The sequence below is a fragment of the Rhinopithecus bieti genome, unplaced genomic scaffold (genome assembly GCF_001698545.2).
Source record: "Rhinopithecus bieti isolate Rb0 unplaced genomic scaffold, ASM169854v2 scaffold_8760, whole genome shotgun sequence".
Taxonomy (NCBI): Eukaryota; Metazoa; Chordata; class Mammalia; order Primates; family Cercopithecidae; genus Rhinopithecus; species Rhinopithecus bieti.
The window spans coordinates 2269672-2285907 of NW_016806225.1; the positions used below are offsets into that span (position 1 = coordinate 2269672).

The 16236-nt window shown below is 45.9% G+C and overlaps 1 protein-coding gene across 2 annotated transcripts in view; it reads left to right on the forward strand.

The window, feature by feature from the left end:
- The window catches only part of MATN2 (matrilin 2), a 182242-nt gene that overhangs the window by 13941 nt on the left and 152065 nt on the right, over positions 1-16236 (forward strand). For both annotated transcript variants that reach the window (XM_017875294.1, XM_017875293.1), the window contains exon 2: positions 6575-6742. In XM_017875294.1, the coding sequence (XP_017730783.1) occupies positions 6601-6742 (142 nt within the window). In that variant the 5' untranslated portion in view covers positions 6575-6600. The remainder of the gene's footprint in view (positions 1-6574; positions 6743-16236) is intronic.

Consider the following 16236-nt stretch of genomic DNA (forward strand, 5'->3'; position numbering starts at 1 on the left):
TTTTTTTTTTTTGAGACAGAGTCTCACTCTGTTGTCCAGGCTGGAGTGCAATGGTGTGATCTTGGGCTCACTGCAAGCTCCGTTTCCCAGGTTCAAGCAATTCTCCTGCCTCAGCCTCCCGTGTAGCTGGGATTACAGTCATGTGCCACCATGCCTGGCTAATTTTTTTGTATTTTTAGTAGAGACCGGGTTTCACAATGTTGGCCAGGCTGGTCTCAAACTTCTGACCTCAGGTGATCTGCCCGCCTCGGCTTCCCAAAGTGCTGGGATTACAGGTGTGAGCCACCATGCCCAACCCTTATTATTTATCTTTTTTACAAGCCCACAGCAAACATCATAATTCCTTTTTTAAATTTATTATGTTTAATTTACTTTATTTAAAAATATTTTATATTAAAAATATTTCTACTTAAAGGAACTTTAGAAGATTTCGTGTTAGTTTTCAAGTCACTGTAAGATTTTCTTTCTATTTTTCTTTTTTTTTGAGGCAGGATCTTGCTCTGTCACCCAGGCTGGAGTGCAGTGGCAGCGATCATGGCTCACTGCAGCTTCGACCTCCTGGGCTCATGCTATTCTCCCACCTCAGCCCCACTCCCGAGTAGCTGTTCTAAGTTTTCTTCCTTTGTGCCACCATGCTTGGCTAATTTTTGTATGTTTTGTAGCAATGGGATTTCACCATGTTGCCCAGGCTGGTCTCTAACTCCTGGGCTCAAGCGATCTGCTCACCTTCACCTACCAAAGTTCTGGGATCCAAGTATGCACCACGGTGCCGAGCCGAGGTTCCAGTTTCTTCACATCCTCACCAACACTTGGCTATGTCAGTCTTTTAAAAATTGTTTTTTAATTTTTTCATATTCCCAGGTCATATTATACTCTTTTCAATTCCAGCTCATATTATACTCTTTTCAATTTTATCTATTCTAGCAGATTTGTTGTGGCATCTTATTGTGCTTTTAATTTGTATTTTTCTAATGACTAAAGATGTTGAACATGTTTTCATATGTTTGTTTTTCATCCATGTATCTTCTTTGGTGATGTGACTATTCAAATATTTTGCACATTCTGAAGTGGGTTGTTTATCCTCTTCTAATTGAGTGATAAGAGTTTATATAGTCCCAGCCAGGCGCTGTGGCTCACGCCTGTAATCCTAGCACTCTGGGAGGCCAAGGTGGGCGGATCACCTGACATCAGGAGTTCGAGACTGGCCTGGCCAACATAGTGAAACCCCATCTCTACTAAAAATACAAAAATTAGCCAGGTGTGGTGGCACATACCTGTAGTCCCAGCTACTCAGGAGGCTGAGGCAGGAGAATCACTTGAACCCAGGAGGCAGAGGTTGCAGTGAGCCAAGATCGCGCCATTGCACTCCAGCCTGGGTGACAGAGTGAGACTCTGTCTCAGAAAAAAAAGAGTTTATATAGTCTGGATAGAAATAATCAATCAGATACGTATTTTACAAATATTTTCTACTAGTCTGTGACTTGTCATGCCATTGCATTTTGTTTGTTTGTTTTGAGACAGAGTCTCATTTTGTTGCCCAGGCTGGAATACAGTGGTGTAATTATGGCTTACTGTACCCTCGACCTCTCGGGCTCAAGCAATCCTCCAGTCTCAGCCTCCCAAGTAGCTGGGACTGCAGGTGGGTGCCACCCTCCCCAGCTAATTTTTTTTTTTTTTTTTTTGAGACAGGGTCTCACTCTGTCCCCAGGCTGGAGTGCGGTGGCACAATCTTGGCTCACTGCAAGCTCCACCTCCTGGGTTCACACCATTCTCCTGCCTCAGCCTCCCGAGTAGCTGGGACTACAGGTGCCTGCCACCACTCCCGACTAATTATTTTGTATTTTTAGTAGAGACGGGGTTTCACCGTGTTAGCCAGGATGGTCACCATCTCCTGACCTCGCGCCTCGGCTTCCCAAAGTGCTGGGATTGAACCAACATGAGACATCACGCCCAGCCTAATTTTTGTATTTTTTTTAGAGACAAGGTTTTGCCATGTTGCCTTGCCTTAGCCTCCCAAAGTGCTGGGATTACAGGAGTGAGCCACTGCACCTGGCCTTTTGCCATTGCATTTTGATAAAAAGAAAGTTTTAAATATTTTTAGATACTAATGTGTATTTAACAGTTATGGATTTGTATGTCATTATTAGGATAATATACATAAGTAAGCATAAAATCTGTCTAATATACATTAAGTGGCTTAATATGACAAAATTAGAAGTGAATTAGAAGTGTATACTTTCTTTTTCTTTTCTTTTCTTTTTTTTTTTTTTTTTGAGATGGAGTTTTGCTTTTGCTCTTATTGCCCAGGCTGGAGTGCAATGGCATGATATTGGCTCATTGCAGCCTTCACCTTCTGGGTTTAATCAATTCTTCTGCCTCAGCCTCCCATGTAGCTGGGATTACAGGCATGCACTGCCATGCCCAGCTAATTTTGTATTTTTAGTAGAGACGGGGTTTCTCCATGTTGATCAGGCTTGTCTCGAACTTCTGACCTCAGGTGATCCACCCACCTTAGCCTCCAAAGTGCTGGGATTACAGGTGTGAGCCACCGCACCCGGTCAACAGTGTATACTATTGATTGGTTTGATTACAGAATAATACCAATAATAATAATAACAGCAACAACAGGCCCAGTGTGGTGGCTCATGCCTGTAATCCTAGCACTTTGGGAGGCTGAGGTGAGTGAGGAGTTCAAGACCAGCCTGGGCAACATGATGAAACCCCACATCTACTAAAATACAAAGAATTAGCTGGGCACAGTGTGGTGCACCTGTAGTCCCAGCTACTGGGGAGGCTGAGGCATGAGAATTTCTTGAACCCGGGAGGCGGAGGTTGCAGTGAGCCAAGATCACGCCACAGCACTTCAGCCTGGGCGACAGTGAGACTCTGTCTCCAAATAATAACAACAACAACAACAACAACAACAACAAAATAGCTAACACTTATTCAGCACTTCCTATGTGCCAGACAGTGTTTGAAGTGCTTTAAATATATCTACATATGAACTGATTTATTCTATATAACAATTAGGTCTACTGTTATCTCCATTTTAAAGATGAGAAAACTGAGGTCAAGAGAGGGTAAGTAACCTGCTCAGGGTTAGACAGCTAGCATTATTTTGCTTTGTTTATTTTTAACTGCTCACTCTTCACCTCTCTTCAGTGCCTTTTGGTTAGCAATGGTGACTTGGAAATACAAACATTTCTTGAAATCCACATTAAACCCAAACCACATGCAATGATGTTTGTTTTTTGGAAATGATCACACACCACATCATATTCCAAGAGTTTGATTTGAGTGCAAATGCCTCAGAGTGGAAGTGGGCCTTGAGAGCATGTTGTATACATTTTGAAACAAGTAAGCCTGGACTTTTTATCTATTCAGTTTGGAGAAAGGGGAATAGCAATAAAATAATAAATCACATATAAATGATGAAACACACTGAAGAGTGTTTTATAAAATGAGGTGAGGGCATGATGGCACACCTGTAGTCCCAGCTACTCCGGAGGCTTGGGTGGGAGGATCACTGGAGTTCAGGAGTTTAAAGAGGCAGTGAGTTATTGTGCCACTGCACTCCAGCCTAGATGACAGAGTGAGACCCTGTCCTCCCACCCCTAACAAAAACCCTGAGATGATAAATAGCAAGGCGGCTTGAAAGTAAATAGTAAGTTTAGGATTTGAGAAAGAGGCAAGATGTTCTAAGTTTTCTTCCTTTGTTTAGAAGGAATCTCAGAGTTAAAGCTATGAAAAGGGACCAATCTAATTTGTAAACAGTTTAAATAGGCTGGGTGTGTTGGCTCACACCTGTAGTCCCAGCTACTTGGGAGGCTGAAGTTGGGGGATCGCTCAAGCCTGGGAGGTTGAGGCTGCCATGAGCCATGATCACACCACTGCATTCTAGCCTGGGTGAGAGAGTGAGACCCTGTCTCAAAAAAATAGTTTAAATGGTTTTAAAAGTGCTGGGTGCAGTGGCTCACGCCTACAATCCCAGCACTTTGGGAGGCCGAGGTGGGCGGATCACAAGGTCAGGAGATCGAGACCATCCTGGCTAACACGGTGAAACCCCGTCTCTACTAAAATACAAAAAATGAGCCGGGCGTGGTGGCGGGCGCCTGTAGTCCCAGCTACTCGGGAGGCTGAGGCAGGAGAATGGCGTGAACCCGGGAGGCGGAGCTTGCAGTGAGCCCCGATCGCGCCACTGCACTCCAGCCTAGGCGACAGTGTGAGACCCCGTCTCAAAAAAAAAGAAAAAAAAAAAAATGGTATAAAAAGGGGAGTGCGGAGAGTAGTTATTTGTAGTGAGCTACTGCTGGGGTCCCCAACCCCAGCCAGAATCGGTCCGTGGTCTCTTAGGAACCAGGCCGCATAGCAGGAGGTGAGCAGTGGGCGAGCGCCGCTTCACCTGTATTTACAGCCCTTCCCCATCGCCTGCTTTACGGCCTGAGCTCTGCCTCCTGTCAGATCACCAGCACCATTAAATCCATTAGATTCTTTTTTTTTTTTTAATTGCTGCTGCACAAATTAAGGCATTAGATTCTCATAGGAACATGAACCCTATTGTGAACTGCACACTCCTTATGAGAATCTAATGCCCGATAATCTGTCACTGTCTCCTGTCACCCCCAGATGAGATCATCTAGTTGCAGGAAAACAAGCTCAGGGCTCCCACTGATTCCTACATTATGTTGAGCTGTATAATTATATTGTATTATATTGCAATGTAATAATAATAGAAATAAAGTGCACAATAAATGTAATGCACTTGAATCATCCCAAAATCACGCCCCCATCTGGGTCTGTGGAAAAATTGTCTTCCATGAAATCAGTCCCTGGTGCCAAAAAGGTTGGGGACCACTGAGCTAGTGGGTTCTGGAACTTCACCTCTTATGAGCAGTGTTACTTTGGGCAAGTTACTTAACTTCTCTGAGTTACTCTATGAATTAAATCACTTAATACGTTGAAGGCACTTGGCCCAGTGCCTGGCACATAGGAGATGCTGAGTAAACATTCACTATTTTAAATATAATCTTAAGGCAAAGTAAAATTATACTAAAAATAGTGAGCTAGTTCAACACAGCAAGTGTGAAAAACTGGACTCTGAAGGTTGACAGGCCCAGGTCCATTCCCAGGTCAATTCCTGGAAGCAATTTGCTGAACAAACAGTTCACTGAAATAGTGAGGTTTTTTTTTTTTTTTTTTTTTAAGTTTTGAAACATGGTCCCTGCCTCACCCCTGCCCTGTCCCTGCCTCTGACAAGGAAACAACTATGGCTTTTTGTGACTTGATTTCTGGGGGTTTTCCTTTCGGTTTTCTACTAATCAATGCATTGGAAAATTGACCTGCTAGTCCTGGGTTTGAATTTGCTTTACTCTTTTTTTTCTTTTTTCTTTTTTTTTTTTTGAGACAAAGTCTTGCTCTGTCACCCAGGCTGGAGTATAGTGGTGCAATCTCTGCTCACTGCAGTCTCTGCCTCCTGGGTTCAAGTGATTCTTGTGCCTTAGCCTCCTAAGTAGCTGGGACTGCAGGCGCGAGCCACCATACCTGGCTAATTTTTGTATTTTTAGTAGAGACTGGGTTTCGCCATGTTGGCCAGGCTGATCTCAAACTCTTGGCCTCAAGTGATCTGCCCACCTCGGCCTCCCAAAGTGCTGGGATTACAGGTGTGAGTCACTACATCTGGACTTTTTTTACTTTTTAAATAAGTTAATTTTTTTTTTGTTTTGTTTTGTTTTGTAGAAATAGGGTCTTGCTATGTGGACCAGGCTGGTTTCAAACTTCTGGCATCAAGCAATCCTTTCTAGGCCTCCCAAAGCACTAGGATTACAGACATGAGCCATGGCACCCAGCCTTGACCCTGGGTTTGAATTCTGGCTCTGACACTTCCTGACTGTGTGTGACCTTGGGCAGGCCACTGACCCTTCTTGAGCCTTATGGGAATGTGGGAATAATATTAGGTAATTGAGCAAGTTAATACAGGTAAAGAATTTATAATAGGGCCTGGCACGTGGCCTCAGTCTACTACCAGAGTCAAAGCCCATAACCATTGTGCCAACCCTCTCCTAATAAATGTATGCGGGAGACAGGGAGGCAGGGAGGCTGGCTATGTGATGCTACTTTATGTCAACTACACATTAATTTTATATGTATAATTTATATAAACTAATTGATGCCAGCTACTATTATTAGACTGAACTAATATTGTTACTTGGAACTCTCAGATATATAATAGTTTTTTTTGTTCAAATCCAAAATGTAAAATGTGACTATGAGTAATTGATAATGAACTTAACTGATAAGAAACTTCAGGATAGATTTTTCTCAAGTTTTCCATTCAGTCTTACAGTGAGTAAAGTGATGAAAAATTCCAACTATGCATGCCCTGCTCAGAGTGTCCAAGAAGAGCCTACCCATGGGGGCTACTTAAGCTCTCAAAGACCGAACACACAAACAGCATTTTCACTACAAGTGGCCTGTTTGAACTCTGAATAGGTGGGGCGGCAGGCCTGCAGCTCCTGGAGTTCAGGGAGACCCAGAAATCTCACCCTGCCGCCTTCCCGTGTTGTGTTTGTCACAGCCTTGCCCCTCTTGCTCGTCTTGAAAATGGAAAAGATGCTCGCAGGCTGCTTCCTGCTGTTCCTCGGACAGATCCTCCTCCTCCCCGCCGAGGCCAGGGAGCGGTCACGTGGGAGGTCCATCTCTAGAGGCAGACACGCTCGGACCCACCCGCAGACGGCCCTTCTGGGTGAGTGACGGTGCCCACCCCCAAAAGTGGGCAGGTGGGGGTGGTTCGGGGAGGGCTCAGGGACAGGGATTGGTGACTGTTTGGGAAGCTCTCCTTTCCCTGGGTCCTCGTGGGATGTGCTGGGTCTGGGGTCCTCACCGGTGGTGAATGCATCTGGAGTTGAGGACACGGCTGCACACCAGTTTTCAGAATAAACTTTCCTTTGAAGCCTTTAATTGAATCTGAGGCTCATGGCTTTTCTCCAATATTCGGGGCAAGATTTCTCATCTGAAATGTCCTTGTTGTTGGACCTATCTGGGCAAAAGTGTTATGAAAATTGTGTATTGGGTTTGCCCAGCTAGATCTGTTAATGATGCTTCCCTGCGTGGCAGCAGGGAAGAAAGAGCTGGCCCAGGGGACATTGTGAGCTGAATCGAGGTATTAGGAATGGAAAATGCCAGGGGTCTATTCATCTGATCCAGTGAACATGTTTCCTAGAGAAAGAAAATGTCATGAAAACATACGGAAAACGTATAATCAGCTGATTCTAAACAAGGGCCTTGGTAAGCCTGGCTTGTGGAGGTTATAGCAAGGTTGGGTAGTGCCAAGAGAATGAGTTTTGGCATTGACCTGGGTTCAAGTCTTGCCTCTGCTACTTTCCAGATGTGATATAACCTCCCTGAGGCTATAGATGTGATATAACGTAGGTGATATAACCTCCCTGAGGCTCAGTCTTTTTTTTTTTTTTGAGATGGAGTCTGGCTCTGTTGCCCAGGCTGGAGTGCAATGGCACCATCTCGGCTAACCGCAACCTCCGCTTCCTGGGTTCTAGCGATTCTCCTGTCTCAGCCTCCCTAGTAGCTGGGACTACAGGCGCCCGCCACCTCGCCTGGCTAGTTTTTTGTATTTTTTTTAGTAGAGACGGGGTTTCACCGTGTTAGTCAGGATGGTCTCGATCTCCTGACCTTGTGATCCGCCCATCTCGGCCTCCCAAAGTGCTGGGACTATAGGCTTGAACCACCGCGCCCGGCCGAGGCTCAGTTTTATCATCTGTAAAATGGAAATGTGAATGCCAACCTTGGAACATTTCTGTGAGGAATAAATGAGGTAACACACATAAATTCTAGGTACGCAGTAAGTAAAAGCTTTACCACAATTATCATTCTAATACGTTCTTTGAAACTGTATTTGACATTTGTATCTTGTTGGCCAGCCACTCGAATCTGACCCCCTACAAAGGCTGCTAAGAGAACTGCCCAGCGACCTGGTAGCCTCAGCAGCATCAGAAATTACAATCAGGGACCACAGGGACCTAAAGAGCCCTGTTTTCAGAGGTCAGACTCTTTATTGATGTTAACTAAATGAGGACCCCAGCGATAGATCTTCCAGGTTCTTGAAAGTCCTTGTTTCCATAGTGATGTAAACAAGACTTTTGCAAATGTGAAAATGAGTGGGAAGTGTTTAATATGTTAATTGAAACGTTTTGAAAAACAAATTCCAAGATGATTAACAACATATCTCTCTCTCTCTATATATATATATGTATATATATATAAAACTGATGATGCACACAATCTCAGCTCATTGCAACCTCCGCCTCCTGGGTTCAAGCACATCTCCCACCACAGCCTCCTGAGTAGCTGGGTTTACAGGGGCACAATACCATGCCCAGCTAATTTTTGTATTTTTAGTACAGACGGGGTTTCACCGTGCTGGCCAGGCTACTCTCAAGCTCTTGGCCTCAAGTGATCTGCTACCTCGACCCTCCAAAGTGCTGGGATTACAGACATGAGCCAGTATGCCTGGCCAAGATACCTGATTTCTGGATCACCAGCAGTGACTGCACAGTTGGGTTTCTGATGGGGCTGGTCTCAGGAAAAGCCACCACACACTTGCCTGGAAAAGCACACTGCTTCTCTGGGCTCCAAGTCTCTCTCCCTCCTTTCCTCCCTCTGATACACACATACAGACCACATCACCCCCACCTTCCCTGGTTGTCAGCATCACATCCTCCTTCGCCTAGAAGCCCATTTTGCTAAAGGCACCAACCTTGCATCCAGCATTGATTCCTTCTTCTCATTTTTCAAGAGAACGTGTCAGAGACAAAGAGGAGGATGGGACACAGCGTATCTTTTCCATCCCAAGACTGGAAGTGGGCATGGGTGTTTTCACTCCATGAGCTGTGCAAGTGGCTGCTCCCAGATATTCTGGAGGGCTGCTTGACTTATGAAAATGGTGGAGTGGGCCAGGCATGGTGGCTCATGCCTGTAATCCCAGCACTTTGGGAGGCTGAGTGGGCGGATCACGAGGTCCGGAGTTCGAGACCAGTCTGACCAACATGGTTAAACCCTGTCTCTACTAAAAATACAAAAATTAGCTGGGCATGGTGGCAGGTGCCTGTGATCCCAGCTACTCAGGAGGCTGAGGTAGGAGAATTGTTTGAACCTGGGAGGTGGAGGTTGCAGTGAGCCAAGATCATGCCACTGCACTCCAGCCTGGCGACAGAGTGAGACTCCGTCTCAAAAAAAAAAAAAAGAAAAGAAAACGGTGGCGTGACAATCATGAAACCAGAAGGCAAACACTATGGCCGTGGCCTGGATTCTTAAGCGCAATCTGCTTTTGTTCTTATTTTGATGGGGAACAAAAATGGAAATGCATGCTCATTGGTAGTCCTTGCCCCGAGGGTATGACCTTCTCTTCGTTCTTAGAATACTATAGTGTTTTGTATTTTATGCATGTTTGCTTCTCTTGGCTCTTGGACTATTTGTTCAGATATGGCCCAGGCCACATTTCACTTTTTAGTGGCAAATCATTTTGGCTAAAGCTATGGCATCCACTGGCATGATTTATTTTACTGGTTATTTGCTTGCAAGTATGTTCCTGAAAGTTTAACAGAGTAGAAACAGCAGAATGGTTTCTTAGGTTAACTTTTTGTTTGAACTTTCTGGGTTTTAAAAATGTTTATCTTTTATGTTTAAATTCAGATCAGAGTCTCAGTAACAACTTGAGTCAGTTTGAAAAAATAACGCATCTATTTATCCACCCATCCTGTGAACATCTGCAGGCTGTTCACTCCGCAGCCTGTGATGTCTGTCCACATGGGCTTATCTCTTACCTCATTCATTTATCTGGAATTTCTACTCTGTGCCAGACACTGGTTGTGGGGCGGGGGTAGTGTTTAAGATGAATAGACACCATCAGGAGGTGCACAGAGTAGTGGAAGAGACAGGCATGTGAAAAGATCATTAATTTGGTAGAATCGGTGTGCAAAAGTAGAGGCATGGCTACATTATAGCTCAACTCTGCCTGCTGAGCAGGCTTAGTGTAAGGCAGTGGTTCTCAAGCTTTGGTCTCAGGATCCTTCCTTTTACACTAAAAATTATTTTTATTTTATTTTATTTTATTTTGAGACAGGGTCTCACTGTCTCCCAGGCTGTAGTGTAGTGGCATGATCATGGCTCACTGCAGCCTTGACCTCTTGAGCTCAAGCAATCCTCTAACCTCAGCATCTCAAGTAGCTGGGACTACAGGCAAATGCCACTACACCTGGCTAATTTTGTATTTTTTATAGAGACAGGGTTTCGCCATGTTGTCCAGGCTGATCTTGAACTCCTGAGCTCAAGTGATCCCCCCGCTTCAGTCGCCCAAAGTGCTGGGATTCTAGGCATGAGCCACTGTGCCCAGCCAAATTTTTTTTTTTTTTTTTTTGAGACGGAGTCTCGCTCTGTCGCCCAGGCTGGAGTGCAGTGGCCGGATCTCAGCTCACTGCAAGCTCCGCCTCCTGGGTTTACGCCATTCTCCTGCCTCAGTCTCCCGAGTAGCTGGGACTACAGGCGCCTGCCACCTCGCCTGGCTAGTTTTTTGTATTTTTTAGTAGAGATGGTGTTTCACCGTGTTAGCCAGGTTGGTCTCGATCTCCTGACCTTGTGATCTGCCCATCTTGGCCTCCCAAAGTGCTGGGATTACAGGCTTGAGCCACCTCGCCTGGCCGCCCAGCCAAAAATTATTAAGAATCCCCAAGAACTTTTGTTCATTTGTTTTTTAAGAATCCTGAGGACAATCAAGGGAGTTTTTGTTTATGTGGGTTAGATCTATTGGTATCTACTTGATCAGAAATTTAAAAATAACAATAATGAAATCAGAATGTGTTAACAAACTATATATGTATAAAAAACTATATTTCCTGGCCAGGTGCATGGCCAGGTTCAGTGGCTAATGCCTGTAATTCCAGTATTTTGGGAGGTCGAGGTGGGAGGATCACTTGAGCCCAGGAGTTTGAGACCAGTCTGGTCAACATAGGGATAACTTGTCTCTACAAAAAAATTAAAAAGTTAGGCCATGCACGGTGGCTCACACCTGTAATCCCAGCACTTTGGGAGGCCGAGGTGGGCAGATCACTTGAGGTCAGGAGTTTGAGACCAGCCTGGCCAACATAGTGAAAACCCGTCTCTACTAAAAATACAAAAATTAACCTGGTGTGGTGGTATGCGCCTGTAATCCCAGCTACTCGGGAGGCTGAGGCAGGAGAATTGCTTGAACCCGGGAGGCGGAGGTTGCAGTGAGCCGAGATCACCCCACTGCACTTCAGCCTGGGTGACAAGAGCGAAACTGTCTCAAAAAAAAAAAAAAAGAAAGAAAGAAAAAATTACCCGGGTGTGGTGATGCACACCTATAGTCCCAGCTATTTGAAATGCTTAGGCTGCAGGATCACTTGAGCCCCAGAGGTCGAGGCTGCATGAGTGAGCCATAATGGTGCCACTGCACTCCAGCCTGGGTGACAACAGTGAGACCCTGTCTCAAAAAAAAAAAAAGAAGAGTGGCACTGTTTTACAGTTTTGCAAATCTTGTAATGGTCTGGCTTCATAGAAGACAGCGGATTGTCATTTCTTGACCATTCAATCTGTCACGAAATGTTTTCGTTAGATTATATGAAAATGCATGGATATGTAGTTGGAAAAAGTAAGAGCTATTTCTTAAATAGCCTTTTCATATAATTGTGAATGTTTTTTGATACTACACCAAAACTTGACAAAGAGTAGTTTCTTAAAGGTTAGTTGCAATGTGAAATCTAAAACCAGATAAACAAACTTTTTGTTCTCTATATACCCACAAGAGAATGAGAGTATAAAAGGCAAACATTCATGTTATTATGGAAATAGTTCTAACCTCATGGATCCTCTGAAAAGGGCTCAGGGACCCCTAGAGTTCCCCAAACCACACTTAAGAATGGCTGGTTAAAGGGAATCGTTCCCAGTGAAGGTCCTGACCATGGAGAGCCCTGTGGGACAGCAGGTGGCAGAGGCATGAGGATGGAGTGTAGCAGTGGGGCTCTGATGTCGTGCTGGGTCTGCCAGGCAGGTGGTCTGAGCTGGAGATAAGCCAGAAATCACTTAGGACCTTGAGGGCTCCAAGGAAGATTTTGAGCTTCATTTTGCAGGGGTGGGAGCCGTGGAGGGCTTTAAGCAGTCAATAGTGGGTGTCGCTTTGTCTTTGCACCCACTGTACTCTCTGGACAGACTTGACCTTCCTGGGTTGTGGCAAAGAGCAGGGATCTAAATAGCAGGCTGCAACAGGAGAAGGAACGAGCATCTGCCCTAGGCCAAAGGTCGCTCCAGGCAACAACGCTGGCAGGTAGAGTCAGAGAAGCTGGCTGTGCTGTACCCAGAACCCTTTGGACTTTGGATTCTTCCCCTTGACCAACCTTATCAGTGACACCCATCCCCTTCCACACCCCTCCCTAGGCCCTCCTCAAGGGGGCGCTAACTGGAAGGCATGCTGCCCCACTGCTAATGGCTGCCTGCTTCGTTTGTGCACACTTTTCCTCTTTGTTACACCACTTTCCTTTGAGAGGGTGGACCTATCTCCTGAGCAACCAGTGCGGTATATCAGCCTTTTTGGAAACCTTAATCCTCCTTGCCCAAACTCCCAGAGTATTCTTTTTTTTTTTTTTTTTTAAGATAGAGTCTTGCTCTTTCACCAGGCTGGAGTGCAGTGGTGCAATCTGGCTCACTGCAACCTCTGACTCCCAGGTTCAAGCGATTCTCCTGCCTCAGCCTTCAAAGTAGCTGGGATTACAGGTGCCTGCCACGACGACGCCTGGTAAATTTTGGTATTTTTATAGAGACAGGGTTTCACCCTGTTGGCAGATGGTCTCGATCTCTTGAACTCCGTGATCCAACCCGCTTGGCCTTCAAAGTTGCCTGGGATTACAGGCGTAGTGCCCGGCCCGGCCAGATACTTCTTTTTTTTTTCTTTTTTTTTTTTTTTAACGGGAGTCTCACTCTGTCACCAGGCCGGGAAAGTGCTGTGGCCGATCTCAGCTCAATTCCAAGGCCTCCGCCTCCCAGGTTCACGCCATTTCTCCTGCCAGCCTCCCGGTAGCTGGGACTAAGGCGCCGCACCTCGCCGACTAGTTTTTTAGTTTTTAGTAGAGACGGGTTCCACCGGTTAGCAGCGATGTCCTCGTCTCCTACCCTCGTGATCGCCCGTTCGGCCTCCAAGTCTGGGATTACAGGCTGAAGCCCACCACGCCCGGCCTCCCAGTATATTCTTGATTCCCACCACTTCACAAATTACTCTACCGCCAGCCAGCTTGTGGTCTCTGGTGGTGGTCTGTCTTATGAGGTCTTGTTGACATTCTTTTCTAAATTTACTAAACTGGCTCATTTTATTTCTGCTAACTAACCTTGAAACCCTTTTCTTTTCTTATTATAGATTCCCCTTTGGATCAATACTACACACTCAGAAATTATGTTTGTGTTTTAAGAGAGCATTTTGTGGCAATATGGCATCAATTCTAGAAGTGGGAGACAAAGATTTAAAAGGAAGTTGGCCCTGCAGTCTGGTCAGGGGATAGTGGGGCCTGAGCTCCCTCCCACCCCCAACCCCACCTCACACACTGCTGGAAGAATTCCAGAGGTGTTTCAAGGGTAGACACCACAGCATTTAGTAAAGTTTACATATAACAGTTAATTTACTACTTAAAAGCTAACGAAGAAAATCTAAGAACTCACCTGTTTTTTTTTTTTTTAGACAGGACGTTATTCTGTTGCCCAGGCTGGAGCGCAGTGGCACTCTCATAGCTCACTGCAGCCTGAGCTCAGGCGATCCTCCCAACTCAGCTTCCCAATTAACTAGGGCTACAGTCATGCACTCCCACACCCAACTAATTGTTTAATTTTTTTGTAGAGACAGGATCTTACTATGTTGCACAGACTGGTTTCAAATTCCTGGCCTCATGCAATCCTCCTGCCTTGGCCTCCCAAAGTGTTGGGATTACAAGTGTGAACCATTGCTCCTGGCAGAATTCACCTTACACAGCCCCACATTCTGCTTTTGGGGAATCACAATGTATTAAGAGGCACTTATTTTCATTTTTGCATGTATCTCTAAACCTGACATCAAAATATTCATAAAATTGCAATACGTTTCGTATAATGAGCTGAAACCTTTTAAGTGAGCAATGTGAAGTTGTTGGCTGCCTGGAGAATTAAATGTAAGCATGGCCTGCTCTGTGTTGCTAATGGAAATTTTTACCTAGGTTGATATTTATTAACTTTTTTTTTGAGACAGAGTCTTGCTCTGTCACCCAGGCTGGAGTGCAATGGCACGATCTTGGCTCACTGCAAACTTTGCCTCCCGGGTTCAAGCAATTCTCTGCCTTGGCCTCCTGAGTAGCTGAGATTGCAGGCACCAGCCACCATGCCCGGCTAATTTTTGTAGTTTTAGTAGAGATGGGGTTTCACTATGTTGGCCAGGCTGGTCTCAAACTCCTGACCTCATGTGATCTGCTCACCTAGGCCTCCCAAAATGCTGGAATTACAGGCATGAGCCACCGTGTCCAGCTCCAACCTACATTTTTAAGGCTTAGAAATCCCACTCAGTGGGATTTCTACATCCCAAAACAATACCTTTAATTGACTTTTATTGGCCTCTTCTGTGAAGGAGGGAAAGCAGATGCCAGAAGCCATGAGAGTCTCTGGCTCTCCAACCAACCCAACATTTCCTGAAGCCATTTTGCCATAGTTAAAAGTTTGTCTTCTTCCCTGAGCTTTCCAGAGCTTTGTCCATCCTCTTCTTTCTACCTGGAATATCCTTCCCCAAACAAGACCCATTCTCATCCAGGGCCAGGTCAAATGCTGCCTCCTCCCTCTCCAGGCAAGACCTCCATTGAGGGACCACACACATTGCAGATCCTCTGCCAAAGTGCCAACCCTCCCTGCCTTACATTCCAAGGGGTAATAGTGATACCTTCCTCAGAGGGATTCACATTTTAGCTATTTTTGCACTTGTCTCCTTTTACTACTAGACTGTCTCTTCAAGATAGGGACTGAATATTTTTCATTGCTCATAGCACCTATGAAAGGCAACTCTCATTTACTGAGCCCTTGCTGTGTGTTGGGACGTGTTATCTCACCTAATCCATAGCAGGAGCAAACACTGCAAAGTAATTATTGTTATATTCTATTTTCAGGCAAGGAAGCTGAGGCTCAGATAGGTTAAGCAGTTTTAGCAAACTTGTCAAGACTTCTGCAAACCTAGACAGAAAATGTCCTCAATCCCCAGCCCCTTTATGGAAAGGATGCATGGCTTAGGGGCAGATATGCCTTGCAGCAAAGAGAAAAGCACCCGTACTCTTGAATGTACTATTTTAGCCCCTGCTTGCTCCTCGACCCAGAGTTTTTATGTAGACCATAGAATGCCCTGCCCATCTGTATTTGGAGGTGCTGCTGCAGCCTGTCACACCTGGATTCTACTGACCTCCAGCCCTGGCTGTGGTCCTGCCCAGGGCTCAGTGTGTATTGAACAAGTAAGTGAATGAGACATGCGGAAGGCTGATTTCGTCCTTATTTGAATGACTTCCATCTTGATTAAACTTCTTCTTAGCAAGAGGTTATTTTATTCTCCTGGACCTCAGTTCATTCATCTCTAAAAGGAGGTTGAAGTCAATGATCTCTCAGGTCTCATCTAGGATGTGGTGATGTCACCAATTCCCCTGATACCCTTCTGTGTGGGAACCCTGATGAAATCCGCAGCTTTCCCTCACTCTGTCCAGGTAGGAAAGCCAAGGAGGAATCATATTCTGGAAGCCAAGGAAGGAGAAGTTTTGAGACACAGGATGGTCAGTAGGATCAGGCAGGACAGCAGGGCCGGGCAGTGGGGTCAGGCAGCACAGCAGGGCCGGGCAGTGGCGTCAGGCAATGCAGCAGGGCCAGGGAGTGGGATCAGGCAACGCAGCAGGGCCGGGCAGTGGCATCAGGTAACGCAGCAGGGCTGGGCAGTGGGATCAGGCAACACAGCAGGGCTGGGCAGTGGGATCAGGCAACGCAGCAGGGCTGGGCAGTGGGATCAGGCAACGCAGCAGGGCTGGGCGGTGGCATCAGGTAATGCAGCAGGGCTGGGCGGTGGGATCAGGCAACGCAGTAGGGCTGGGCGGTGGCATCAGGTAATGCAGCAGGGCTGGGCGGTGGGATCAGGCAACGCAGTAGGGCTGGGCAGTGGGATCAGGCAACACA